This window comes from Ranitomeya imitator, chromosome 8 (genome assembly GCF_032444005.1).
Source record: "Ranitomeya imitator isolate aRanImi1 chromosome 8, aRanImi1.pri, whole genome shotgun sequence".
Lineage (NCBI taxonomy): Eukaryota > Metazoa > Chordata > Amphibia > Anura > Dendrobatidae > Ranitomeya > Ranitomeya imitator.
Window position 1 is genome coordinate 11661672 of NC_091289.1, and position 27559 is coordinate 11689230.

At 46.9% G+C, this 27559-nt stretch overlaps 1 protein-coding gene across 6 annotated transcripts in view; it reads right to left on the reverse strand.

Moving 5' to 3' along the window:
* Positions 1 to 27559, reverse strand: part of PLXNA1 (plexin A1) — a 319346-nt gene that overhangs the window by 88086 nt on the left and 203701 nt on the right. For all 6 annotated transcript variants that reach the window (XM_069736287.1, XM_069736288.1, XM_069736289.1 and 3 more), the window contains exons 5-9: positions 21763 to 21863; positions 19652 to 19775; positions 19341 to 19494; positions 16996 to 17095; positions 8309 to 8423 (exon numbers count right to left, since the gene is read on the reverse strand). In XM_069736287.1, coding sequence (XP_069592388.1) covers positions 8309 to 8423; positions 16996 to 17095; positions 19341 to 19494; positions 19652 to 19775; positions 21763 to 21863 — 594 coding nt within the window. The remainder of the gene's footprint in view (positions 1 to 8308; positions 8424 to 16995; positions 17096 to 19340; positions 19495 to 19651; positions 19776 to 21762; positions 21864 to 27559) is intronic.

Sequence of the window (27559 nt, forward strand, 5' to 3'; positions counted from 1 at the left end):
CCCTGCGTAACTTCAACTTTGTCACTGATTCATGAACATTATTGTCAAGAATCTGCCGATACTGAGAGGAATCCATGCGTCCCTCAACTTTAAAAAGATTCCCGATGGATCCAGTGGTCTAAAGGGGGCGACACCATTTTTTTTTTAATTTTGGTAAACTGCTGCAATCAGAGCTTGGTTCAGTGACAGGAGCTACTGGCATGTGTCTGCTGGGTACGGGGCAGATTGGGCAGGTGACCCCGCTCCATACATGTATGTATGATGTAGATATCACACACAATGTGGTGCCGATCAGCACCGAGGTACCACCGGGTCCATCAGTAAAAGTGCGGGGCGATACTATTTACGGTAAATATGTTGCAGCTATCAAATATACGTTCTACACATCATCTATTTCACGGACTCTGCCTTCTGTCTGTCAATGTGAACTTTTTTTTAAGGTGGAAAATCCCTAAAGCGAAGGGTTTATTATAATTGTATCAAATCTAGACAATCCCTTTGACCTGCAGTCGGAATGATCCAGTCTACCTGCACTGACACATTGTAACGAGTTATCAGGCAGAAGACGATGGATTAAGGCAAAGAATAGACAGGACGGCATTTCTTATGTTGGTCGCAATACAGTGTAAAAGCTGAGAGGAGAGCGTGCCAGGAATCTGCACCTGTGCCTGCGGGGAGGACGGGTAAGAAGATGGAGCAGCTACCTGGGGACCAGACAGAATCCGCTGACACCGCACAAGCCACCGCACCTGAGCCGCCGCAGCATCTGTGGCCCTGGCACGGGGAAGGGACAAGCTGCATGTGCGGCTGTGAAGAATAATGTGATCACGGCCAGACGGCTGATTGAGATATGAAAAAGGTATCGAGTGCCAGAGACATGACAGGCTCCGGACGCCAATGCTTAATCAGACCCATGTGAAAAAATAAAGAAATAATGGAGCGACACCCTACATGACTCCGTCACACAGCTTTCCCAAAAATGCCAGGGCAGACCTAGCTATAACTCCGTCACACAGCTTTCCCAAAAATGCCAGGGCAGACCTAGCTATAACCCCCAATCTCACCTCATCTAGAAGTGCAGGAAATCTTGGTACCAACCAGTCGTCCAATTTACCAAGAAGCAGATAAAAGCAATAGTGCTCGATAGTGATGAGCGAACATGCTTGTATAAGGCGTTATCTAAGCATGCTCCTGTACTCTCAGGGTGTTAAAAAAAAATATGTTTGTGTCTCCGCAGCTGCATGTCTCGTGGCTGTTAGACAGCCGTAACACACGCGGAGACAGCCTGCTTGTTACACAATCCCTGCATGTGTTGCGTCTGTTGAACAGCCTCAAGACATGCAGCCACGGGCAATCGAATATATTTTCGAGCGCGCTGAAGACGCGCTGTTAGCATCCGAGCATGCTCAGATAACACCTTATCCGAGCACATTCACTCATCACTAGTGCTCGATAAGAAAATGCTCAGAAAAAAAAAAGCGATCTCCCCCCTCCAAGGCTTCATGTCAACTCGGTCTTTTAATCTCAGCTGTAAAGGTCGCACAACAACGTTCAAGGGTCCCAGGGCCCACATCATCCCGAAAGTATGCAAAACAGGAAACACCTGGAGGGCCGCACGCCCAGCCACATGCAGAGCGGAGACGCGGGAATTCATTCTACAAGGCACGTGTGCGCTTCATGGAAATGTCCCAGATCAGACAGGGAATGAGAAAAGGGGCGAACACAGCGGCCCGGGGCGGGCACCGGCCTGAAATCTGTGACCCACCAGAGAATGGAAAGTTCTGCAACATTGTGCTCCATTCTTTGCCAGTTCTAAAATCTCAGCTTGCGGTTGATGACTGGCGATAAGTCGCACAGGTCTTATACTTCTCACTGCAGAGGGTCTGTTACATCTGCATACAGACAATCCCGAGTCTGAGGGGCAGAAGAACGCTCCTTTGGTCTCCGTTTTGAGCCCTATAGATACGCTTGGTGTATAGGACAGGAGCTTTTCTGGAGGTCTGCACAAAAATAAGAGCTGATGTGATCAGGCCCCGGCCTGCACCAAAACATTGTAACAAACTATCAGGACCGTATTCGTCTAAACTATAAACAACTGTAGCAAAGTGAAAAATATCAGTTCTGCACAAGTTTTCACTGTCCAGGTATAAAGATTTTGCAGTTTATAGGAAAGCAAGCAGAACGCGGGGAGAATGGTAGAACGCGACGTTAGAAGAGTGGAGATCCCCTGTAAGAAAAGGTGACACAGACTGAGGTCGTCGTAGATCCGATGTTAAATTAGTCACCAGGAAAAGGTGAATTTTCTGGCCAGAGTGGCTGCGGTTTATGCTCCGGCTTCCTGGGCAGACTCCTCTGTAAGGCGTGCTTCCGCCATTGTGTTTAGGATTGACAAGTTTGTTTTGGTTCCTAAGTAACTGGGACGGCCGGCGGGAGTCACATCAGCCGGGACTGGATATATCACCCCCATGTACACAGCATGGAGAAAAGGATTAGGGCGGACGACTAATCAATGAATTCTGGGTTCTCATCAGGCCCCCTACCCCAACGTACAACACCCGGCCCCGTCGCCCATGTATAGAATCTGGCCTCATAGCCCCCCATGTAAAAATCTGCCCACATCTCCCACTGTGTATACCATCCAGCACCATTGTCCGGCCATGACATTTCTTCCTCCTAAATCTTCCTCCATCACCTGTGAGTGATATTATTGAGAAGTGAAAGGAACCAGAGCCACTCCGCCACGAAATGGAGACCCCGTAACATTACAGAGCGGGGGGCCGAGTGTTGAGGAGCAGAGGGCAGAAATGTCACCAACGCTCTGCTGACCCCATAACTGCAGAGTCCAAACCTTTTCCTTTTGGTATCAGCAGAAACACTGCGCTCCCAAGAAGATATTCACGGCCGAGCAGCCGGATGCAGCCGTACATCACCAAGCACAATGCCGAGCGTTGGATGGAGTGGTGTAAAGCCGCCACCACTGGACTCTGGAGGAGACGTGTTCTGTGCAGTCACGGATCGCACTTCTCTATCTGCGTCTGATGGAGGAGTCTGGGTTTGGTGGTTCCAGGAGGACGTTACCCCCTGACTGCATTGTGCCCCCTGAACAGATGGTGGAGGAGGAGGATAATACTATGGGCTGTTATCAGCACAAGACATTGTGGACAGTTGTAGCTCCAGATTTGTGGGAACAGTTTGGGGAAGACCCTTCTCTGCCCCCCATGACTGTACCCAGTGTACAAGCTCCATACAGAGATGAAGGGGAAGAACACGAGAGCCCGGACCTCAGCCCCATCCTATAATGGAGACTGTGAGCCCGGCCTCCCCCCAACATCAGGGTCTGACCTCACAAATGATGAATGAGGGGGCAAAAATTCCCACTGAGGCCTCCAAAATCTTGAAGAAAATCTTCCCAGAAGAGCAGGGCCGATATATCCGCTGAGGGCGACTCCATAGTAATGTCTATGGCTGTAGGATGGGAGATTAGAAAAGTTCCTAGAGGTGGAGGGGTCACATACTTATCTCCATACATGTATCGTCTATGTACACACCAGGCACTGGAATATCCCCCCATATGTATACATGCCAGGACCTTCTTATATATACAGTACATACTCGGGCCTGGAAGATCTCCCGGCCTCCCTCATATATACACACCCATACCTCCTCTTGTCTTACTTGTAAGGAATAAAAATGTATGGGAAGGTGTAAAAGTCAGACACCCTAGTAACTATGAGTACAACAGCCAAAAAAACCTCACTCAGCTCAGGCTGCAACACCAGGAACAACCTACAGATGACGGAGGCGCTGTTTCTACAGAAATTACTGGATGTTTGTAAATTCACTGCTGGCGTCGGTAACCTCGGCTCGACGCACTGCGACGGGCCGAGCCCGACACTAGTGTGAACGTAGCCTTAGTTGCATTTATGCTGTCGTGACATTTGATTCATTATTGTCCCGCACTGTGAACCTGGATTACTGGTTGCATCCACGGATATAGTCACAATTGTTTACAAATGGTTTTCTACTATATACGATATGTTTTTTAGGTGAAAATTGAATTTTCGAAAAATAAGTCTTCGTATTGGACAAGTCAGTGAATTTGGACCTCCGATTCCCAGGTGCCCCTTATTAGCCCCCTTTTTAGCTGGATTGCTTTTTCCCTTGCTCTGACATGATAAATGGATGTTACACTGCGTCATCGCAAGAATCATCTCCGAGCCCTCACAGCACAAAAGACTTCTTCAACGATGGAAATGGCGCAGGAATGGAAAGGCGGAAACCAATCAGGAGCCGGGAACGTCTCACAATTACTCAGATCTATGCAAATCCCAGCGTGTTTTACTGTCTGTCAAGAGTCTCAATAAATACTCTCCAGACAGCAGCGCTCGGCAGACTGACGGTCTGAGCGCCGGGGACGCTGCCTACTCTGTCATTTTGGAGGAACCGTGTCGCTCAAGTCTTCATTGGCATTCCAAGGATGGATGGAAACAAACACGGGCGGCAGATTAACAATCACATGGCGACTCTGGTCCAAGAGACTGAATTCAAGTCCTCAACCACTAACAGCCTAAAAGAAAGCAATCTGTACAAGACGGCAATGTCTGACTCCAGATGTATAATTCCACGCTCGTCACAAGATCTGGTCACCACAGCTTAAAGGGCATGTCCACCTCTAAACACGCCTTTACAATCACTTTACACAAAAGCTTTAGTCATTATCATAAGTTATCCTATTCTCAATATTATACTTCAGAGCTGCACTCACTATTCTGCTGGTGCAGTCACTGTGTACATACATTACTGATCCTGAGTTACATCCTGTATTATCCTCCAGAGCTGCACTCACTATTCTGCTGGTGCAGTCACTGTGTACATACATTACTGATCCTGAGTTACATCCTGTATTATACTCCAGAGCTGCACTCACTATTCTGCTGATGCAGTCACTGTGTACATACATTACATTACTGATCCTGAGTTACATCCTGTATTATACCCCAGAGCTGCACTCACTATTCTGCTGGTGCAGTCACTGTGTACATACATTACATTACTGATCCGGAGTTACATCCTGTATTATCCTCCAGAGCTGCACTCACTATTCTGCTGGTGCAGTCACTGTGTACATACATTACTGATCCTGAGTTACATCCTGTATTATACTCCAGAGCTGCACTCACTATTCTGCTGGTGCAGTCACTGTGTACATACATTACTGATCCTGAGTTACATCCTGTATTATACTCCAGAGCTGCACTCACTATTCTGCTGGTGCAGTCACTGTATACATACATTACTGATCCTGAGTTACATCCTGTATTATACTCCAGAGCTGCACTCACTATTCTGCTGATGCAGTCACTGTGTACATACATTACATTACTGATACTGAGTTACATCCTGTATTATACCCCAGAGCTGCACTCACTATTCTGCTGGTGCAGTCACTGTGTACATACATTACATTACTGATCCTGAGTTACATCCTGTATTACACCCCAGAGCTGCACTCACTATTCTGCTGGTGCAGTCACTGTGTACATACATTACATTACTGATGCTGAGTTACATCCTGTATTATACTCCAGAGCTGCACTCACTATTCTGCTGGTGCAGTCACTGTGTACATACATTACTGATCCTGAGTTACATCCTGTATTATACCCCAGAGCTGCACTCACTATTCTGCTGGTGCAGTCACTGTGTACATACATTACTGATCCTGAGTTACATCCTGTATTATACCCCAGAGCTGCACTCACTATTCTGCTGGTGCAGTCACTGTGTACATTACATTACTGATCCTGAGTTGCATCCGGTATTATACTCCAGAGCTGCGCTCACTATTCTGCTGGTGCAGTCATTATGTTTGTATATAACAAAACTTATCCTGAGTTACATCCTGGATTATACTCCTGGACTCCTTTAAGAATCTTTACTGTCTTAAGGAACCCTCCTTGAGTACAGATTAGGTGAGGGAGGGGCAGCGTCGGGGTACATGGAGGTGAGGAATCATAAGAAGCGATCGGCAGGAGACAAGGACTAGCTAATATCTCCGCATTAAGCATCTCCACTTAATATAACTTTTCAGTCACCTTGCGCTGAACCCGGCCTCAATTCACAAGCCACCTTCAGTCGCTGCGGTCGGGGGCAGTCATCTAATCCTCCGAGATCAGACTTTTTATTAAACGATAATTCATTTTTAATTGCAGACACCACAGAAGGCCGCCGAGTCAGAAAGACAGAAGTTGGCGCTCACCTTCCTCCCCGGCCCGGGCTCCTTCCTCCTGCTCTCCGCACCGGGGAGATGATGTCGGCAGGAGCACCGTGGGCCGTGTAATTAGGCTGAAGGCTTTGACGCGCCGTCCTATTACTGGATGCTCCCTTTATCCAGCCACATTCAGACTATTCAAAAATGAACGCCCTTTAGGCCTGACGGGCAGTACGACTGTCCCCGGTGGTCGTGGTACTACAAGTGTCAGCAGTGATGGTTGGGCATATCACAAAGGTCATCAGTCTGAGCAGCTGAGACATGGCCAAAGCCAGCAAGATTGACGAGATCAATGATCTACAACTCTACTATAACCAGAACTTCTAGCGACTGGCAGGGCATGCTGGAAGTTGTAGTTTCGCCGTGGCTGGAGAGTTACTGGGTTAGATGACGGACCGTGACACAGTACAGTGAGAAGATGTAGAAAAAAGGTGGCACTAATCCATATCCAGAAATAGGGATTGTGGGGTCCGTAGGTGGCAGGATCACCCTCCCATGTCACCCTTTACGATGAACGTCCAGCTACCCCCATTGCTGCTTTTCGAACAGGTTGGAGATGAGCCGCAGTCCGCAGGCCGTACACCGTGGCGTCACCGCAGCACGCCCTCACTGCAGAGGATCACACCAGGCCGCCACTTGCCTTTCAGACCTCGTCTCATCCACAGAATGCTGAATCCTTTATTACCGGCACATTTGGTGATCTGCGGGCGCTGGAGAAGGCTGTCAGGGAGACGGGAGGAATAATGGCAGAGAATACAACCAGGAAATATTTCCCCGGATCGGCTCTGGACACATCATTAATCATTGCTGAATTGCGGCTTCTTTTCCCAGCGGTTCAGACGGCCCCTTGCATGCGCTGCATAGATAACGCAGAGGGGCTGGTGACAGAGTGACTTAAGCCCACCAATACTAGATTTGGGGCTTGAAGTGTTAAGGAGGGTTTACTGCTACAGCTGGTGACGGAGCAAAGTCTGGTTACGCGCCCAAAAAATGGAGGACAGAGGTGAAGATCAGAACATTGTTTTTTCTCTTGTGGGTGACAAAGTCCCCAAAGTCCACATATGCACGGAGAAGGATGCATGGAGGAGACACCATTACTGCCATGGGTTAAATGGGAAAAGGAAATTGGGTGACCAAGTGACAAAAATGTTACAGCCATAGAAGCCAAGACGGCCGACAATGGCAGTGGTTGATCGGCCAGACAAGAAAGTGGACAAAAAAAGTGCAAGAAGAAGTCAAAATCACAGGAAGGTTTTGTATTTTGTCAGAAGATTTTGGCAGAGCAGTCCGGACAGCCGGCGGTAGGGCAATGTGGGGAGAGGGGGACAGAGCCGTCCGGAAGGATATGGTGGGCAGTAGAATCTAGCGTTACTGCCCTCTCCCATAGGAGCCCCCTCTCTTTCCCCATATACAGGGAGGTCTGGAGATACAGCTCTGCAGCCCACTCCTGTGCACAGTGTCCGGCAGCCGCTGTGTGCACTCCGCCATCATCACGCAGCTCTCAGTGTGTGAGCAATAAGCCTGAAACAAGCATTTCCTCCCCGCAGACACACAGATCTGCGGGACCCCAAATAGTTATATTCACTTCTACATCTAAAGAAAAAAAACGGCGGTCGCACCCAACATCAAAGGAGACAACCTCCCCCCAAAATACAAACATCCCCATTGGCTTCCTACAAGAGGAAAGGTTAAAAACTTGCAGCGATCAAGGACAGCTGTGTGTCCCTCCGACCGTCCGCTCCTCGTAGCTGTCAGTCACCATATATGTAACCAACCACCGCAGGGTAGAGATGACCTATATACTCCGCAGATGGGAGGAAGAGCGGCCAGGAGGGACGCAGGCTTCATAAGGGGGGGCGAGAGCGTTATCGGGAAGGGTACAGAGGGCAGACACTTACTCTTCATGTTACTTCTATGTCCCCCACGCATTAGACGCAGCTCACTATGAACCTCGGGGGTCTACGTCCTAAAAACAGAATGTACCCAAGTGTGCTCGATGGAGGATTAACCGCGGTGAGGACGGACTGGCTTTCTTACCTCGGACATGTTCACTCGGCCCTCCAGGAAGGAGCAGTCGGCTGCATTGTGGGTGCACACATGGCGATACTTGCACCAGTGACACGGGTACGATCCATTCACACAGGAGAGGCATCTGGTAAAGAAAAACATATATTCAGCGAGTGAGAACAAAGCTGGACCGGATCTTCCCTCTTCAGGGTTTAACGTGTGCAATGCCTGGCCACGATGGGAGTTGTAATACAGGAAGATTAAGCAGTAACGCACCAGCGCATTATTGTATTATATAATTAGCTAATTTTACCCTTCAGGACTCTCAAAAAAAAACAAAACAAAAGCTGGGTGGCCATAAAGTCGTCACTCAGCTTTCCCAGAAAGTCACTAAACTTTGCAGGATTGTAAACACAACCAGCCGGATGTGAAGTGACGGACGGGGTCAGATGACGGACAACGGTCAGTCTTTTCTGCTATCTCAGCCCATGCGAGGTTTATGTACTGGGAGCCCTGCACCGCCACAGACACAGTGGGTGCCATGATGCCAGGATCTACCACTCATGGAGCTGCTCATTTTCTATAAGTTCACTAATATTGGCAGCGCGGCGTCTGTTCTGGTATTTGAATATGTAGATGTCATTAGTCATTTTAATAGAAGCGGATATAATTTTATTTACACTGGAGACTCCTTACATGAGCGGCCCTGACATTTGGCAAATGCGTTCATTTAACGAATATGTTGTAGCTATTAGGCAAAGTAAATGGAGAGTTAATAAGGAGATGCATTTAGTGCCGCGGATATTTCCATGGCACAGCGTAATCTATGGATGCTCAGTGAAGCCGACACATGAGAGTGGAGGGTGCAGACCGACCACTGAGAGACCCCGGAATAAGAACGGGAAGGAAGACATTTACTGCACCGCCAACTGATGAGCTGCAGAAATACAACAATGCAACGCAGCACCCGGCCAAAGCACTGCACCACCGTAGCACCCGGCCAAAGCACGGCACCACCGCAGCACCCGGCCAAAGCACGGCACCACCGCAGCACCCGGCCAAAGCACGGCACCACCGCAGCACCCGGCCAAAGCACGGCACCACCGCAGCACCCGGCCAAAGCCCAGCACCACCGCAGCACCCGGCCAAAGCCCAGCACCACCGCAGCACCCGGCAAAGCACGGCACCACCGCAGCACCCGGCCAAAGCATGGCACCACCGCAGCACCCAGCCAAGCATGGCACCACCGCAGCACCCGGCCAAAGCCTGGCACTACCGCAGAACCCGGCCAAAGCGCAGCATCATCGCAGCACCCGGCCAAAGCCTTGCATCACCGCAGCACCTGGCCAAAGCGTGGCATCATCACAGCACCCAGCCAAAGAGCGGCACCACCACAGCATCCGGCCAAAGCCTGGCACCACCGCAGCACCCGGCCAAAGCCTGGCACCACCGCAGAACCGGCCAAAGCGCGGCACTATCGCAGCACCCGCCAAAGCCTGGCAACAACTGCTCAAACTATGTCAACACTGCTAAAAATATCCAAACTACAGCAACAACTTTACATCCAGCTAAACTTTGGCACCTCTGCAACAACTATCTAATTACAGGGACAAAAAAAACAATCAGCCAAAGATCGGCATCACCAACAATCAGCAATAATACAACAATTAACAACCGGCCAAAGTACTGTAGCAATGTAACAAATCATACAAACTACAGCAACAAAATAACAACCGGTCGAAGTACAGCAACAATGCAGCTAGTGATCAAACTACAGCAACAATGTTGCAACCGACCAAAGTACAGCAACAAAGTAACCACTGGCCAAATAAACAATATGACAATCGGCCAAACTACAGTAACAATGTAACCACAGGCCAAACTACAGCAACACTGCAACAACCGGCCAACGTACATCAACAACGCAACAAGCGGCAATACTACAGCAACAACGTTGCAACCAAAGTACAGCAACAAAGTTACCGCTGGCCAAACATCAGAAACCATATAACAATCGGCCAAACTATAGCAACAATGTTGCAACCAAAGTACAGCAACAATGTAACCACAGACCAAACTACAGCAACTCTAACAATGGATCAACTAAGCTTATATATGATAATGTCTGCTGAGCTACATATTTAAAGTGACTCTGTCCCCACAGAATGACTGTTGAAACGAAGTCCTGCCGCTCGGTGCTTACGGCAGGGACAGTCATTTATATACATCTTCTCAACATCTTGATTTACCTCTATTTCCACCCCCTATTCCTTGATTGACAGCTCTGGCTTCAAAGTGGCAGAAAAGGTCAGAGATGGAGGGAAAACAAGCAGGTGGGAAGGTAGATAATGTTATGCCCCGCCATGGATCATCGATCGCCTGTGCTTGGTTTGAACAGTCATTATATGCTGACAGAGCCCCTTTAAGCCAATAAAGTGTGATTCCTCTTCCCTGATCCAGAATATCTAAGCTTATGAAACAATATCCTATCAGCCGAGGAGTGTATCTAAGCTCTTTGTCTGCTGACTTGGCCCACTGTGATACAGCCTGCATTACTTGGATACATCTGTAGCTTAAACTGCAACCTCTGCCTCTCCAGCCACAGTAAAATTACAACTCCCAACATGCCCGGGCAGGATAATATTCATAGCTCTGCAGTGATCACGGGCAGCCGATCATGGCACAAGGACTCATCAGACCTGCGGGCTTCTGGGTAACGAGGTGTTAAGAGCAATTTGTAAATACTGCTCTTTAATAAAGCGGATTCTTGGCGTCTATTAACATGCGTGGCTGCGAACAATAATAAGCAATTAGCCTGATAACCCAAGTTCATATTCATTTATCTACCAGGTAATGAAGTATTTCACCCGTGCGCAAGACCCAAACCCGTCCCAGAGAGCGAGCAAAGAACAGCAACATTACAGCTCCATGAAAAGTCAATGAGCCGACGTCACGAGCAGAAGAATCCTGAACTCACAGAGGGGAAGTGTTACTTTCCTTTAATGCTTCAGTTATTTTTTGTTTATAGTGGAAAAATCTTAATATATTACATAACACAAACCCAAACTACTGCCGAATGCCAATCGGGGCAAATGAAAGCTAAAAAAGAGCCCAGCAGCCAACACTCAAGAGCTGAACTCATAAACTCACTATTCTGCTGGTGCAGTCACTGTGTGCATACATTACATTACTGATCCTGAGTTACATCCTGTATTATACTCCAGAGCTGCATTCACTATTCTGCTGGTGCAGTCACTATGTACATACATTACATTAATGATCCTGAGTTACATCCTGTATTATACTCCAGAGCTGCACTCACTATTCTGCTGGTGTAGTCACTGTGTGCGTACATTACATTACTGATCCTGAGTTGCATCCTGTATTATACTCCAGAGCTGCACTCACTATTCTGCTGGTGCAGTCACTGTGTACATACATTACATTACTGATCCTGAGTTGCATCCTGTATTATACTCCAGAGCTGCACTCACTATTCTGCTGGTGCAGTCACTGTGTACATACATTACATTACTGATCCTGAGTTGCATCCTGTATTATACTCCAGAGCTGCACTCACTATTCTGCTGGTGCAGTCACTGTGTACATACATTACTGATCCTGAGTTACCTCCTGTATTATACTCTAGAGCTGCACTCACTATTCTGCTGGTGCAGTCACTGTGTACATACATTACTGATCCTGAGTTGCATCCTGTATTATACTCCAGAGCTGCACTCACTATTCTGCTGGTGCAGTCACTGTGTACATACATTACTGATCCGGAGTTACCTCCTGTATTATACTCTAGAGCTGCACTCACTATTCTGCTGATGGAGTCACTTGTGTACATACATTATATTACTGATCCTGAGTTACATCCTGTATTATACACCAGAGCTGCACTCACTATTCTGCTGGTGCAGTCACTGTGTACATACATTACATTACTGATCCGGAGTTACCTCCTGTATTATACTCTAGAGCTGCACTCACTATTCTGCTGATGGAGTCACTTGTGTACATACATTACTCATCTTGTACTGATCCAAAGTTTCATCCTGTATTATACTCCAGAGCTGCGCTCACTATTGTGCTGGTTGAATTACTTAGTCCACACATTCTACATTATCTTTTTTTAACAATTAAAAGGGTAATTTCCTTTAAATAAAACCTGAAATTATGTGTGAAGTTTGGTTTGCAATCACAACCCACCATAACGTCTTGATTTTCTGACCTAAAAGACCCCACTAGACGCCAACACATTTTGGTATCCAGAGGAGCCAATGGTGAGCAGTGTGTCCCAAGGCTGAAATGATGACTGCTGAAGGATTACGTAGGATTGAGACTTTACTGTTTAAGGTCAAATAAGTGATGCCTTAGGGCCTGATGGCTTTTAAAAGATATACATGCTCATATTTTAAGACCAAAACCAGAAACATATTATTAAAAGGCAGCCATAAAAATGGAACTGCAAATGCAAAATCCCAACTGAAAGCAGCAGCCAGTGAAACAATCTCAGTATCAAGCCGCACACTGCGAAATGCGTGGTGATCGGTGCCGAAATCATCATATCTATAATAGGCTTTCCTCTATTAAACACTGAAATAAAATTCTGTATTGATCTTTTACTCGGAGGCCAGAAAAGATTAGAGCCGAGAAAATCAGCATAACCATTCAATAAGACGCTCAGCCTCTTAGCAGATGATATCCGAGGATTTCACACTCCGTGATGTCATAATATCCACCATTCATCTCCGCAGCATGTGAGGGTCAGACTTCCACCCAAAGCAGATAAGATCGGGGCGCAAATATTTTACAAACCGCAGGGAGCCATGGATGTATGCTAATTATTACCAGTCACTGCAAGACTCTGTCCTGCAACCCTGACCTTTCAACTATGACCCACGGGCTCCAGAATAGAGAGAGTCATCTTCTGTCTGGACAAGTGTTTCCCTATGTTCCGTCCATGCAATCTTGGATAATAAATGATAATCAGATTAGTAAGGTAATTTACATACTCCAACACGCACATCGTCATAGGAGCCGCGGTCCCATCTAGAACAGACAATCTTTGTGCAACGATCACAAGAATCTTAAGAACATGCATGCATTAATTATCCTATATTATACTCCAGAGCTGCACTCCCTATTCTGCTGGTGCAGTCACTGTGTACATACATTACATTACTGATCCTGAGTTACATCCTGTATTATACTCCAGAGCTGCACTCACTATTCTGCTGGTGCAGTCACTGTGTACATACATTACTGATCCTGAGTTAAATCCTGTATTATACCCCAGAGCTGCACTCACTATTCTCCTGGTGCAGTCACTGTGTACATACATTACATTACTGATCCTGAGTTACATCCTGTATTATATCCCAGAGCTGCACTCACTATTCTGCTGGTGCAGTCACTGTGTACATACATTACTGATCCTGAGTTACATCCTGTATTATACTCCAGAGCTGCACTCACTATTCTGCTGGTGCAGTCACTGTGTACATACATTACATTACTGATCCTGAGTCACATGCTGTATTATACTCCAGAGCTGCACTCACTATTCTGCTGGTGCAGTCATTGTGTACATACATTACTGATCCTGAGTTACATCCTGTATTATACTCCAGAGCTGCACTCACTATTCTGCTGGTGCAGTCACTGTGTACATATATTACATTACTGATCCTGAGTTACATCCTGTATTATACTCCAGAGCTGCACTCACTATTCTGCTGGTGCAGTCACTGTGTACATACATTACATTACTGATCCTGAGTTACATCCTGTATTATACTCCAGAGCTGCACTCACTATTCTGCTGGTGCAGTCACTGTGTACATACATTACTGATCCTGAGTTACATCCTGTATTATACTCCAGAGCTGCGCTCACTATTCTGCTGGTGCAGTCACTGTGTACATACATTACATTACTGATCCTGAGTTACATCCTGTATTATACTCCAGAGCTGCACTCACTATTCTGCTGGTGCAGTCACTGTGTACATACATTACATTACTGATCCTGAGTTACATCCTGTATTATCCTCCAGAGCTGCACTCACTATTCTGCTGGTGCAGTCACTGTGTACATACATTACTGATCCTGAGTTACATCCTGTATTATACTCCAGAGCTGCACTCACTATTCTGCTGGTGCAGTCACTGTGTACATACATTACATTACTGATCCTGAGTTACATCCTGTATTATACTCCAGAGCTGCACTCACTATTCTGCTGGTATAGTCACTGTGTACTGTGCTTGCTGATCATTCTTAATAACAGCTAGTAGAATATAGATTGCAGCTCTTGAGTACTGTACAGGATTGCTCTTTTTGGTGAACAAGTATAAGTTTTTTAAAAAATGTTCAGAGTTAAAAGAAAGTAATTTTAATTCAGAAAAATGGAAACATTTATCATTAGCAAATACAAAATGATGTCCAAAAGTGGAGCTCCCCTCCGAGAATCAAAGTGGTATTCTCAGCTTAGATAGTGATGACATATCACTAGGGGTCTGGAGCTTTGATTTAGCACAGAGCCCCCTTTAAAGATGGAATCCGCATTCCGCTCGTACACAAACATTTGGAATGCGAGGGATCTTTTCCAATTCCCGCTCAAAGTTACACTTCCATATGTCAAGGTAGGACGGTCTCTCTGCGGAGGAGCGTTTCTAAAGCCCCGAGATCCCCCGCCAGCGAGACGTGTCGACGCAGCCATTAAACAGAAATCCGCCGAAAAACGTAGAAAAAAAAAATGTTCACAAACACAACATTGAGGAAATATTTAATTAAGCTGCTTGCAAAAAAAGAAATTTATTTCCATGTCTCCAGCAACTTCTTCGCCCCTCGTTTTGGTAATGAGAAGCCTTTAGCTTTACCTACAAACACGTTAATTGGCGTGCGCTTTATGCAAATTTATGCAGTTTGATTTCGGCGGCGGATATTAATTTAAACACTGCGCCGAGCCGTCACTCTCTGGTGAGTTAGGGAGGGCGCTGCAGCTGAACTTGTGGTGGCACCATGGGCAATGGCTGGCATAGGTGCATAATGGAAGTCCTAGCCAATTAAAGTAGAACCCTAGAGGTAAACATAAGGAACCGCCTTACGTAGATCATTACCTTCCATGGGCAGGAGGAATCGCAGCATCATTCTGTTCGCATCATTGAGAAGCCGGCCTGCAGTGTAAAGGAAGGTGGATGGGCAGAGTACAAGCTTCTGATGAGGCAGAAAGTGGATTTCAGACTACTACAGCCTCCATCTGACACTGCGACTAAGCTGCAGTCGCCGACCATTGTGTTCTCATGGGAGGGAGGCCAAAACTAGTATAGAGTAAGGGGCTGGTGAAACATCAGGCCCCGACGTTCACCTTGTTTTGAGATCTTGGACTTGTGGGAGTCAAATGAGGCAAACTGCACTTGTCATGTATCTACGATATGGAGTCACAACCTGAAGCAGGCCACAAATGTGCAATAAGCTGGGCGCAATGTTCATGTCCGTAGGATAAGCGGCGCCAGAGCTGCTTTTCTCCGTTTTAAAGTTTAACTTAATAAAAGATGCCACGAAATAAAGATTTCTTTAATATATGTCGGAAAAGTAACGCAAGCCAGAAAGAGTTAACAGAAGGCAGACGGGGCTCGCTTGATAGACTCCCCGGGGTCGCACCGACTGAGAAAGATCCCCACTTAAAAGGCAGCTAGACTGTCAGGTGAACAGTACGGGATCTATCAAAGGCCGCGCTACAAAAAAAATAAAAACCTTGCCGATTCCCGCAAAACAGATTCGCCTGCAGCTAGCATTTCCTTTACAAGCAGCATCCAAAGGCGGCGAGCGCAGAGCGCAGGAAACTTTCCATTAGCGAGTCCCTAATAAAAGGGAAAAAAAGCTGAATGCAGAATATCCATGTTTATAAAGGAGCAGCGGCTCGCCCGGCCCCGGAGCCACCGCCGGATCCTTTATCTAAACATCACCCTGGCACGTTTCATTACACCATAAATGGACACTGGAGGCATGAAGAGTGCACCCACCGAAAAAAAGAGTCGGCCCTCCCCTCCCCCCACCGTGTGACCATTATAAGGGTCCAGAGACGAGGGAAGCATCTCCGATCGACATACGGTACATGGCAAGCCTCAACTACAACTCCCAGCATGCCCCGACAGCTCCAGCTGACGACGAAAAATCTGGAGTAAAAGGAACCTAATTAACTCAACATTTCCTATCTTCTATAATGAAGATCAGATTTGGGTCTTTTTCATCCATTTTGCTCACTAGGTGTCACTGATTTCTTTTTCTTTATATAAAGGGTTTGCTTTTTATTCCAATGCATCTTAAGTAAACAAGTGAATCACCTTCGCAAAAGGTCTTGATGAAAAACCTCTTACCGTTTTCTGTATACAGCTCCCATGCAGACCTATGTGTCACCATGGTTACAACAGGTGTGGGTAGTCAGTTCCTGCCGTCAAGGTTAGTTTGCAGTCTGTAGTCATGGCGACACATCGGTGGTGCAGAAGCTGCGCACAGTCAGCATTAGTGCAAAACTATTCGAGTAGGCTGGCGATATGGAACTAAAATTATATTAGATGCACTATTGCAATAATGATGGTTGCAGAAGTATACACACCCCCTCGGATTGGGTTGGGCTAAACGGATTTAAAAGGACATTGAGCCTGTAAAAATGCAACCAGATTTTAGCTGGAGGAATCGCTTACGATTGGTGCACGCTGCAGTTGTAGAAGACAAAGTCCACGCTCGCAAACTTCTTCCCGCTTTCTTTGGACTTTAGGTAAAGTTTCACCACTCTCTTGTCTCCTGCAAATAAAAAATAAATAAAAAATATCACATTGACCGAGGTCGCAACATCGAGAACGAGGGGGCTGTGCTGTACATGGTGCATGATGAAGACTACACGGCTGTCGCTTTAAGGACACACTCAAGGAAAGTAATACTTTAATTTAAAGGGGGCACTCATTTACCATAAAGTGACAGAATATTTCTAGGAGGCCATTATTTTATGTTCATAGTAGTTTGATCTCTAGGAAGGTCACAGTGCGGAATCGATGCTTTAGTAACTGTTAATAGGCATCAAAACCAACTCAATGCAGATATCGGAGGTTCGACCCCATAGATGCACAACCTGGCGGGATGTCGGGGGCGCTGCTGAGCAGGGAAAACCGTAAAGGGGCCACAGTGCCAAGTTCAGCAACAGGGGCTGCAGTGCCGAGTTCAGCAACAGGGGCCGCAGTGCCGAGTTCAGCAACAGGGGCCGCAGTGCCGAGTTCAGCAACAGGGGCCGCAGTGCCGAGTTCAGCAACAGGGGCCGCAGTGCCGAGTTCACCAACAGGGGCCGCAGTGCCAAGTTCAGCAACAGGGGCCGCAGTGCCGAGTTCAGCAGCAGGGGCCGCAGTGCCGAGTTCAGCAACAGGGGCCACAGCGCAGAGTTCAGCAACAGGGGCCGCAGTGCAGAGTTCAGCAACAGGGGCCACAGCGCAGAGTTCAGCAACAGGGGCCGCAGTGCCGAGTTCAGCAACAGGGGCCACAGCGCAGAGTTCAGCAACAGGGGCCGCAGTGCAGAGTTCAGCAACAGGGGCCGCAGTGCAGAGTTCAGCAACAGGGGCCGCAGTGTCGAGTTCAGCAACAGGGGCCGCAGTGCCGAGTTCAGCAACAGGGGCCGCAGTGCCGAGTTCAGCAACAGGGGCCGCAGCGCCGAGTTCAGCAGCAGGGGCCGCAGTGCCGAGTTCAGCAACAGGGGCCACAGCGCCGAGTTCAGCAACAGGGGCCACAGCGCCGAGTTCAGCAACAGGGGCCGTAGTGCCTAGTTCAGCTACAGGGGCCGCAGCGCCGAATTCAGCAACAGGGGCCACAGCGCCGAGTTCAGCAACAGGGGCCACAGCGCCGAGTTCAGCAACAGGGGCCGTAGTGCCTAGTTCAGCTACAGGGGCCGCAGCGCCGAATTCAGCAATGGGGCCGCTGCGCCAATTTCACCAAGTGGCCACAGCGCTAAGTTCAGCAGCGGGACTGCAGTGCCGAGATCAGCAACAGGGCCGCAGTGCTGAATTCATTCTCTGGATCAGCTGAGTTTTTAGAGATCGGGTCACCACTCTTCTTTATTTTTTTAATGGGGTATTCCGCCATGTTCTCAACTATACATACTTTTTACCAATTTTTAGGTCGGTTTTCTCTAAACTGCTGCAAAGTTACAACTCTCAGCATGTCCTTTGAGCCAACAGTTGCCTGCACATGCTTGGAGTTGTAGTTTTGCAGCTGGAGGGCCCTAATGTGGAGGTTAACCACATGTAGCAGTAAGAATAAACAGAGACGTATTTGCAACATCGCAGCACAACATGTAGCGGAACGGTTACACTGGAGACTTAGAGGAAGGATCGGGGATGGGGGGACATATTGAAAAACAGAGGCGGCTTCTGTTCTCCAACAAAAGCCGGCTCTTTAAGGCAGAATTAAGGGAAAGCGGTGAGAGCGGAGGAGGCGTTCTCAGCCAGAATACGGGCTTTTGTTAGTGCTATTTATTAAAGCCCAGAAAACATCGCTCCCCCCGTCCCTTGGCCGAGAGGCTCTGATGCCCGTGGCTGCTCACGCTGGGTCTCATGACCCCCTCTCTGACGGGCGCTGCAATTTCGACAACCACCCACTCACCCATGAGTACTGGCCATAAACAGAGCTCAGAAGTGGATCGTTTTATTGTTACTTATACTCTAGTTACACCCAAAGCTGCATTCAAAATTCTAAAAAAAAATGTGACGAGATACTACAGCATGAATTGTGTTGCATCTTAGTAAATCAAGAGTTTTTGCTTGATCAAACTATCTGACATAATGCAATGCAGCACTGAAGGCTACGTTTAGAGACAGACACAACACAGGTGCGAGTCCTGGGGTCTGCAGAGTCCTGGCATCTTATGGGTTTTATGCTCCGCTCCTAACATGATGTTTATACATCGCAGCCCCAAAGCCAGAGTCTCAGATTATATATATAATATACACACACACGTGAGCCTTCTGACTTGATCGTCGTGACTGGCCAATGTGATGGCGCTTACCCTGGCCCCGTGTGATGGGGATGACGTCCTTGGCGCTGGGAGACGTGCAGTAAATCTTCTCTCCCTCTAAGTGTCCTTCCATCTCTGTGAAATCCTCAAAGGAGCAGTTCACCCCAGCGGAGAGGTCAGGGACGTTCCAGGCCTGGAGAACCATCTGCAAGTACACGGCAATAAAATAATGGCAGATCCCGACAGGCAGATATGACAGATAGAATAAGATATAGATATTATACATATACATAAGGAGACAGATATGAGACAAACCAACAAGATTATGTCTATATAGACCTATAGAACTTTGTATGACTAACCGGGACTTCGGAGAGAGTAACTGAGATGTTCTTGGGGAGCACGGTCAGTTGGACGCACTGGCGTTGGTCAGTCGTGAAGCGGTGGAGCTCGTCGGCACGCTCGCACTTGTCCTTCCGAGAACACCTGCAATGTATAGAATGGGTATTTAGACGTCAATTCATCCCGACCATGCAAATCTAAAAATTCAGAAATAAATCCGCCCTCTCCTCGCGCTGAATGACTGCATTTCAGTTTAATTGGTTCTCCGGTCGGGGACATAAAGGTGAGACTGCTCCGGCCAAGGTGAGAATCTCTTCCATCAAACAGGCGCTCGGCGGGAGGTGTGACAGCGGAGAGCGGGGGACGCCGCCGGAATTAGTGCTGCAGACTGACAGCTCTCCTGTCCCGGGCATCCGGCGGCTGCAACGGCCGCGCTCTGCCAGTCTGGACACGTGAAGTGCGGCTTGTTGGCGAGAGCCTGGCAGCTCAATACATTGGGGAATTACAGGTCCAGTAGCTGCCAAACCTGTCCAGCCGTCACTCAGAGCAGAGGAAGGATGACAACCCCCAAGCGAACCCTACTGGTGGCCGAGATTCAAAAAACCATAATGTTTGAGCAATGCTGAAAATACCAAACTTCTTCACGACTGCCCCTACTCCATTCACTTCCAGAGCTGCATTTATAATTCTCCCAGCTGCTCTTGCGTTTTATCCGCACTCCTCCACGAGATATGTGGCCTCACAGCTCATGTATTACCTGCTATGGAATGCTCGTCATAGAATAACAGAATTTTGTCTGCAGCTCTGGATGTGACCGGAGTATAAGGCAGGATGCCTAAAATCAACACTGGAAAATTCACTAACAAAAAGCTCAATGCTGGAAAATACGTTAGAAAGAAAAGAGCAAAAGCATGCATGTAAAGCGCTGCGGAATATGTTGGCGCTATATGAAGATTATTGTTATGCGTTGCTTAATGTGGATGTCCGCGATCAGTGATGCACTGTAACGAGCGCTGCAGCTACGCCGCAGAGAAAGAAATCAGCCTCAGGTTGTAAATCAGTGTGAATTCACTGACAGCAAGCAGAGATCTTGAGAAAGGTCCAAATTGATGCAAAGTACATTAGAAGAAGGTTGCAGAGCCCTTCATTCCATTTTGTTCACATGTCGGCCGGTAATCCCAGCTGTAGAGGGATTACAGCTCCGCGCTCCTGTAATGCTGCACGCATCGTGTACTTGGCAGGGTCGATGGGAAAACAAAACTCGCCACCGACTCTTAACCTGAGCGCGTATTGACATTGTGTCAATGGACGCCGCAGTCAGCTGAAGCCCCCCCTGGATGACGGGTCACCGGCGAGCAGATGACAGCGATACCCGCCGAATACAAAACGGGACTGCCAGAGGATACGTACCGGGACTCCTGAACTTGTGGACATGAACTACAACTCCCAGCATGCAAACCAGATATATATTTACTATATAGGAATGACGAAGCAGGCCTAACATCTAAAGCTGGATGCAAGCTATTGCTCCCTGGTATTAACCATACGGTACAGTGCAGAACATGGAAGACTGGTGCAATAATGACGCTATGAAGCGACCCTGACAGGCTTGCTGGGAGTTGTAGTCCCAGAGCACAAGACTGTATGGTGGCTAGTCAAAATTAGTGAGCGCACATCCCCTTTAAGGTTAAAAAGCAGTAAATGACCAGCAGGTGGCGACTCCTTAGTTCCTCAGCAGTAATTTGCACTGGCAGGCGGTGAAGATTTGGGGTGTAGTCCTATAAAATTGGGAGAGTTGCTCTCATCCCCCCACCCCCCCACCCCACCCCCACCAGCATCGCAGAGAAGGGAAAGAAAAAATGGTGACAGTTCTCTCTAAGTCTTTCTCCAAGTGACGAGCTCAGAAATGTCCTACAGCAGCAATCTGCATCTATGAAGGATGCCAGCGCTGTCCTGCATGCACCTGGCCTAAATTACCATGCCTCGCTCTGCCAGCGTCTCCAGGGTCCGGGCCCAGCCTGTGGCTGCTCAGGGGGGAATAGACTGGTGCTATTTAAAGCTGAAGACTGAGAGGGGCTGTCATGAGGCAGCAGGGTACGCAAGCGTCTGAGAAGTCCCCCGCGAAACTTACGTATTGTGGAGCACACACCATCCGCAGTGGGGGTCCCGGGAGCCCAGGCAGGTGTCACAGCTTTGGTACTGCTCACAACTCTCAACTGGCACACGGGTGACCTGGGGGAGGAAAAAAATAAAAAATCACATATCACATCACAGAGCATCAGGACAAACACATTTCACTGCATCCCTGCGTTATTATAGCTCTCTTCACCTTGCTTTACAGTGAAGGATCACTCATTTCCTTCCACAAAGTATGGAAAAAAGTGCAGTCATACTGATTGTCTCCCATTTTTCCCAAAGCATATGAAAGGCAAAATCCTCTAGAGAGCTCAGATTTGCAACTGGGAAAAATGGGCGTCAGCTCCTATGGGAGCTACAACCTAGCCATATGGGTGATCACCCAGCTTTCCCAGTGTCAGCAGAAAACCTCTGAAATTCATATTTGCCACCGAGGACACTGGAAAAGCTGGGTGACCACAAATACCTTCTATTGTAACGCAGAGATTTGCACCCATCCTTCCCAGAATGAAGTGATACGGAAATGGAGGAAATCGTGGAGCATGACTAGAAGGATCGGCCATGCCCTAGTCTGGAAAAGATGGGTACCCCTATGCGAGGTACAACAACAGCTTGTCCAACCCCTGTGTGGCCACATCTGGTACGAGTTGGGTGGAATAAAATGCGGCATTATGAAGTGATTGATCAGAAAATCCATCGTAGACGCTGCTGAATATTTGCAGTTCTGCCAATGCTGCATAGAAACGGCCGGCGCCACGTGGAGTGGACAAATGATGGACAATTTATGAACATTACGCGGTTTATGATTGTCTTATGGGCTTTCAGATCCCAGATCATTTCCATCTCTGCGGATTTTTTTGCTTTGTAATTCATTAATCTTTCTGCCGGTCAGAAGACAATTAGCACATCACATCTACATAACAAAAAGGCAGCAATACCCTGCACTAAAATATTACAGCGGCTTCCAAAATGACTGCTATAAAGCAGAATCTAGGTAGAATTCTATGCAGAATGAAAGGGAAACACTACCTAAGAGGATTTGTCAGGATTAAAAAAACATGGCTGTTTTTTTTTTCAGAATCTGCAGGATGTGCCTGGTCTTGCAGCTCAGAACCTTGCATTTTAAAGGGATGACTTGCAATGCCATGAACAACCAATGGTCAGAGGTGGCGCTTTCTCTGAATGTTTTTCTAATCCAGGCAACCCATTCAACTTCAGACATCAATGAAGCAAGGGGTCGAAGATACCATCGGGCTATAAGTAGTAGTTACCACCCTTTCCAAATCTCCTGAATGTACAAAGTCCCAAAGTCATGAAATCTGGGAGCTTTTGCTGCACGGCTGTGCAGATTTAGATTGGAGAAGTTTGGCGATGGCCAAAAATGACAGCTAGTGTTGTTTCCTAAAAGGATTACACTTAATGTCCCTATGTTCTAGAATCTTCTAAGAGAAACAATGCGTTATTATTAATGTAGGATCCGAGAGGGAAGGTCATTAAACGTCAAGTCCCGCCCATGAGGACCGGCAAAATCTCAGTTTTGTATGGAGTGTTACAGCTTTGAAAAACCCTTATCCCCTGATGCAAAAAACAAAAACAACAACGGAGCTTTACTTATCCCCCTCTCTCTAATCCAGGGCCATGTCCGGTGTCAGTTATCGGCTGCACGACTGATCTCACATTGGCAGCACTGACGTCACAACGCTGTAGCCAAGAACGGAGCTCAGCGGCTCTTCCCGAAGTGATGGCACGCGCTGCTGAAATCATTTATTGGCTGCAGCACTATCGACATGACATCAGTGCTGCAGACAGAACTAGACACCAGCAGCAGAGATTCAGGGCAGGACACAGGGGGCTGAATAAAGAACAGTTAGGGTTTTTTTTTTTTTTTTTTTAACCAACTGCAGCCAAGAAATAGGGGTTTTCCAAAAGTAACATCAAAATACCGTACTTACGCTATTAGTCATGGACCTAGCTGCGGCACATGTAGATGACACCACATTTTGCAATGCACTGCGAAGGGAGCGGTGCCCGAACTAGCAAGCTGCCAAAACAGACAACTACCTGCCATCCATACTTGCATTTGGGGTCTAGACCCCACGCGACTAATTAAAGGTTAAGTGCAGAGTTAGGAGCTTGGGAAAGGTGAACATAACATCGTATGGTGCCACCTGGTGTTCACAGTGTATAGTGACGTGCACGTCCATCTAATGAGCTGGACACACATGCTCAGTCACTCTCCCTATAGCCAGGTCCCTGTTCAGCTAATAGACATAACTTCTTGCCTGCTTGTCGGGGAAGGAGTAGCGTGTATGCAGTAATATGGCAGCTGAGAAGATTCCTTCCATAGTGGAAAAAGGGAACGCAAGGTCAACTGCCAGAGGGAGAAGGAGACCGATTGTGATCAGAACTTTCCCGCAGCAGCACCAAGAGAGCAAGGAATGATAAAAGGGATATTTTTCTGCAATAAACTTACTTTAAAGCCGCTGTTTACAGCATTTCAGGACTTATGGTATGAAACTGATAACCCCATATAAGGCTTCAAATAAAATATCAGCCCAACCTGAATCTGCAAATAGTTCTCATTCAGGAGCCTGAAGAACAAGTGATAGAAGATACTTAGCCAAAACATTGCTAAGATAGCAGATCGGAGCTCCACTCATCGCCGTGATCAGGAACGCTCTCTGATTACATTTGCATGGAGACTAGGAAATTTCACAAGAGATGCAATGTCTGAGGTGTCTTGCCTGTACGTTTTGCTCTTCAGATCCAGGCGCATTAATTCCTGAGGGTGACATTTAAGGTAGATGTGGTGTACAGATCCAACCTTCAACACGCCTTTAGTTTTCTTGGACAGCAACCTACAAACCTACAGAAGTCCTGCAGACACCTCACTGTAGAGACCATTTACTCCACAGAGTTTGGAAAGTTCATTAACAGATGGATTTGTCATTTCACAGCTCCTTTGATAGAATCTGGGGGCGCTGTTGCGTGGACATCTGTGATAAGTCATAATGGCGAAAAGAGGTACTGCAAGTTAGACATGAAGACACAAAAGAGAATGGTAAAACCAAAAACACTCAGTTTGAAAAAATGTTTGCAGTAATCCGCAAGTGCTAGTAAAAGATGTAAATAACAGGGTATTTGGTTGATACGTTTTTTGCAAAAAATGTATACTAAGCTGCTCTACCAAACTTCACGGTATACCCTTATCAGAGCAGTCCTAACTAATGTATGCAATCCCTATCTGATGTATTTAAAAACCTGATCATCTGTATATAACCTGTGTGTCTACAAGACTGGGGAGTTCCACCACTCCTCTTGGGCTATCTGCACAAAAGCTGTTCTACCCTGTATGCACACATGGATTTTTCCTCTCTGAACCCTGTTCACACAGGTTATATACAGATGATCAGGTTTTTAAATACATCAGATAGGGATTGCATACATTAGTTAGGACTGCTCTGATATGGGTATACCGTGAAGATTGGTAGAGCAGCTTAGTATACATTTTTTGCAAAAAACGTATCAACCAAATACCCTGTTATTTACATCTTTTACTAGCACTTGCGGATTACTGCAAACATTTTTTCAAACTGAGTGTTTTTGGTTTTACCATTCTCTTTTGTGTCTTCAGGTTTCTTGGTGGTGTGTGAACATGTTCTTACAGACTTGTTCACTGTGCAAGTAGCCCATGTGTTCCTGTTTCCATGATTGTTCTCTTGTGTCTACAAGACTGGGGAGTTCCACCACTCCTCTTGGGCTAGCTGCACAAAAGCTGTTCTGCCCTGTATGCACACATGGATTTTTCCTCTCTGAACCCTGTTCACACAGGTAATATACAGATGATCAGGTTTTTAAATACATCAGATAGGGATTGCACACATTAGTTAGGACTGCTGTGATATGGGTATACCGTGAAGATTGGTAGAGCAGCTTAGTATACATTTTTTGCAAAAAAACGTATCAACCAAATACCCTGTTATTTACATCTTTTACTAGCACTTGCGGATTACTGCAAACATTTTTTCAAACTGAGTGTTTTTGGTTTTACCATTCTCTTTTGTGTCTTCAGGTTTCTTGGTGGTGTGTGAACATGTTCTTACAGACTTGTTCACTGTGCAAGTAGCCCATGTGTTACTGCAAGTTAGACAGTCTACAATATGGCATTATTTGTAGGCAGCCTCCAATAAAAAGCAGTGGCCCAATAAAACGAAGTTCTAAGCAATAAAGGAATATAGCAAGTTGTGCCGATTCCCCTTTAAGCCAGAGTTCCAAGTTATTTCATAAAGAATACAAGCATTTCAAACACATTAGAAAAGGTGATCGGTGGAGATGAGGAAAGGATCTGGACTAAGGTCTGGCTGCCATGGAGGACTGTACTGGATGAAAGCTTAATTTAACAGACTTGTCAGCGCTACTCGAAGATTCAAAAGTGTACAAAAGTCAAGAAAATGTTTTGCTTTTCCTTTTGCACCAGCAATTCTCTGCCTGGCCATATTGAGCGCTTCAACCCTTTATAAAACCCCACATAATTAGCCTAGTGACTGGACCTCATGGAATGACACAAAGTGGCAAGGGCCTGGTAAGAGGCGGAGGAGGACTGAATGTTTTCGCTCACCTCCAGTGGTCGCAGGTGGGTCGACAAAACCAAAAAGCCGCTACTGAGCATTCACACCACTTCTTGGATCTCGAAGAACCGCTTCCCCCACAAAATCCCAATAATGACATCCAAATATCTCTGCATTTGTCCCAAACATACCCAGGGCTTGTCCCATAAAACACCCAATACCAGCAAAAGCAGAAAAAAAAACACTAAACCTCCTAAGCAATATTGGTTTACACTGCTCCCTGAGATTTCATGAAACGCTACATTAAATCTGGAATGTATCAGTGTGTTCTGTGATAGAGGAACACTCCCTCCAGCTCCAGCCATAAACCCAGGAAACAATAACCAAATGCAGAGGGGTTTTTTTTCCCTTTCCTTTCGAGGCTCTGTTTGTTTCTTCCCCTAACTCCTAAGGAAGCAAAAAGGTTGTGTCGCAGATGCGTTCCTCCGATACACCTCCCGTCAATGGCACTTCTGAAATTTATTAATACTTGCCTGCCGGCTGCTAGGTAATTAGATTCCACATGGACTTGCTTGTTAATTTAGCTGGTTCCTCTAAAATATGAAGCTCTAGGCAAGCTTTTTGGAATTAAAACATTGAAGCGACCCGCCATAGGTGGTCTACGTCGACTCCCCGAACAGAATATTTCTCACGTAGCCTGAATGCAAAATGAGAATTATGAGTCGAATGGGAAGATAGAAAAGACGTGTGACCCCATTGAGTCATACAAGGATCCCGTGCATGTCAGGGCATTAGCAGCACATAGACTTCTGCCCATCGGGAAATGAAATATGAGGTCATTGCAGCCGGGCATTAGAAGGACAATTTACCAGAGCATGAGGCTTACAAGAATAGAACGCACAGCTGGACGCCCAACCTCACCAGATAAAGCAACTTCAATGCATCACTGGTCCACAAAAGTAGGTTAGATCATCTATCATGTGAAGGACATGCCTCCCACCACCACCACCTGGTCCGGGATCGTGTCACCTGAGCGCAAGAACAAGACGAAAGGGAAGATGGAGCTGACGATTGGGATACAGGGAGTGTTAAGTGGAGATTATAAAGCGGACCATTAATAATATGGGCGACATCGGAAGCAGGTGATAGATTTAACTCCATTTAGAAGTCATCATCTGCAGGGGGCACAGCAAGGGATGAACAGGAAAGGAGAAAACTACGAAG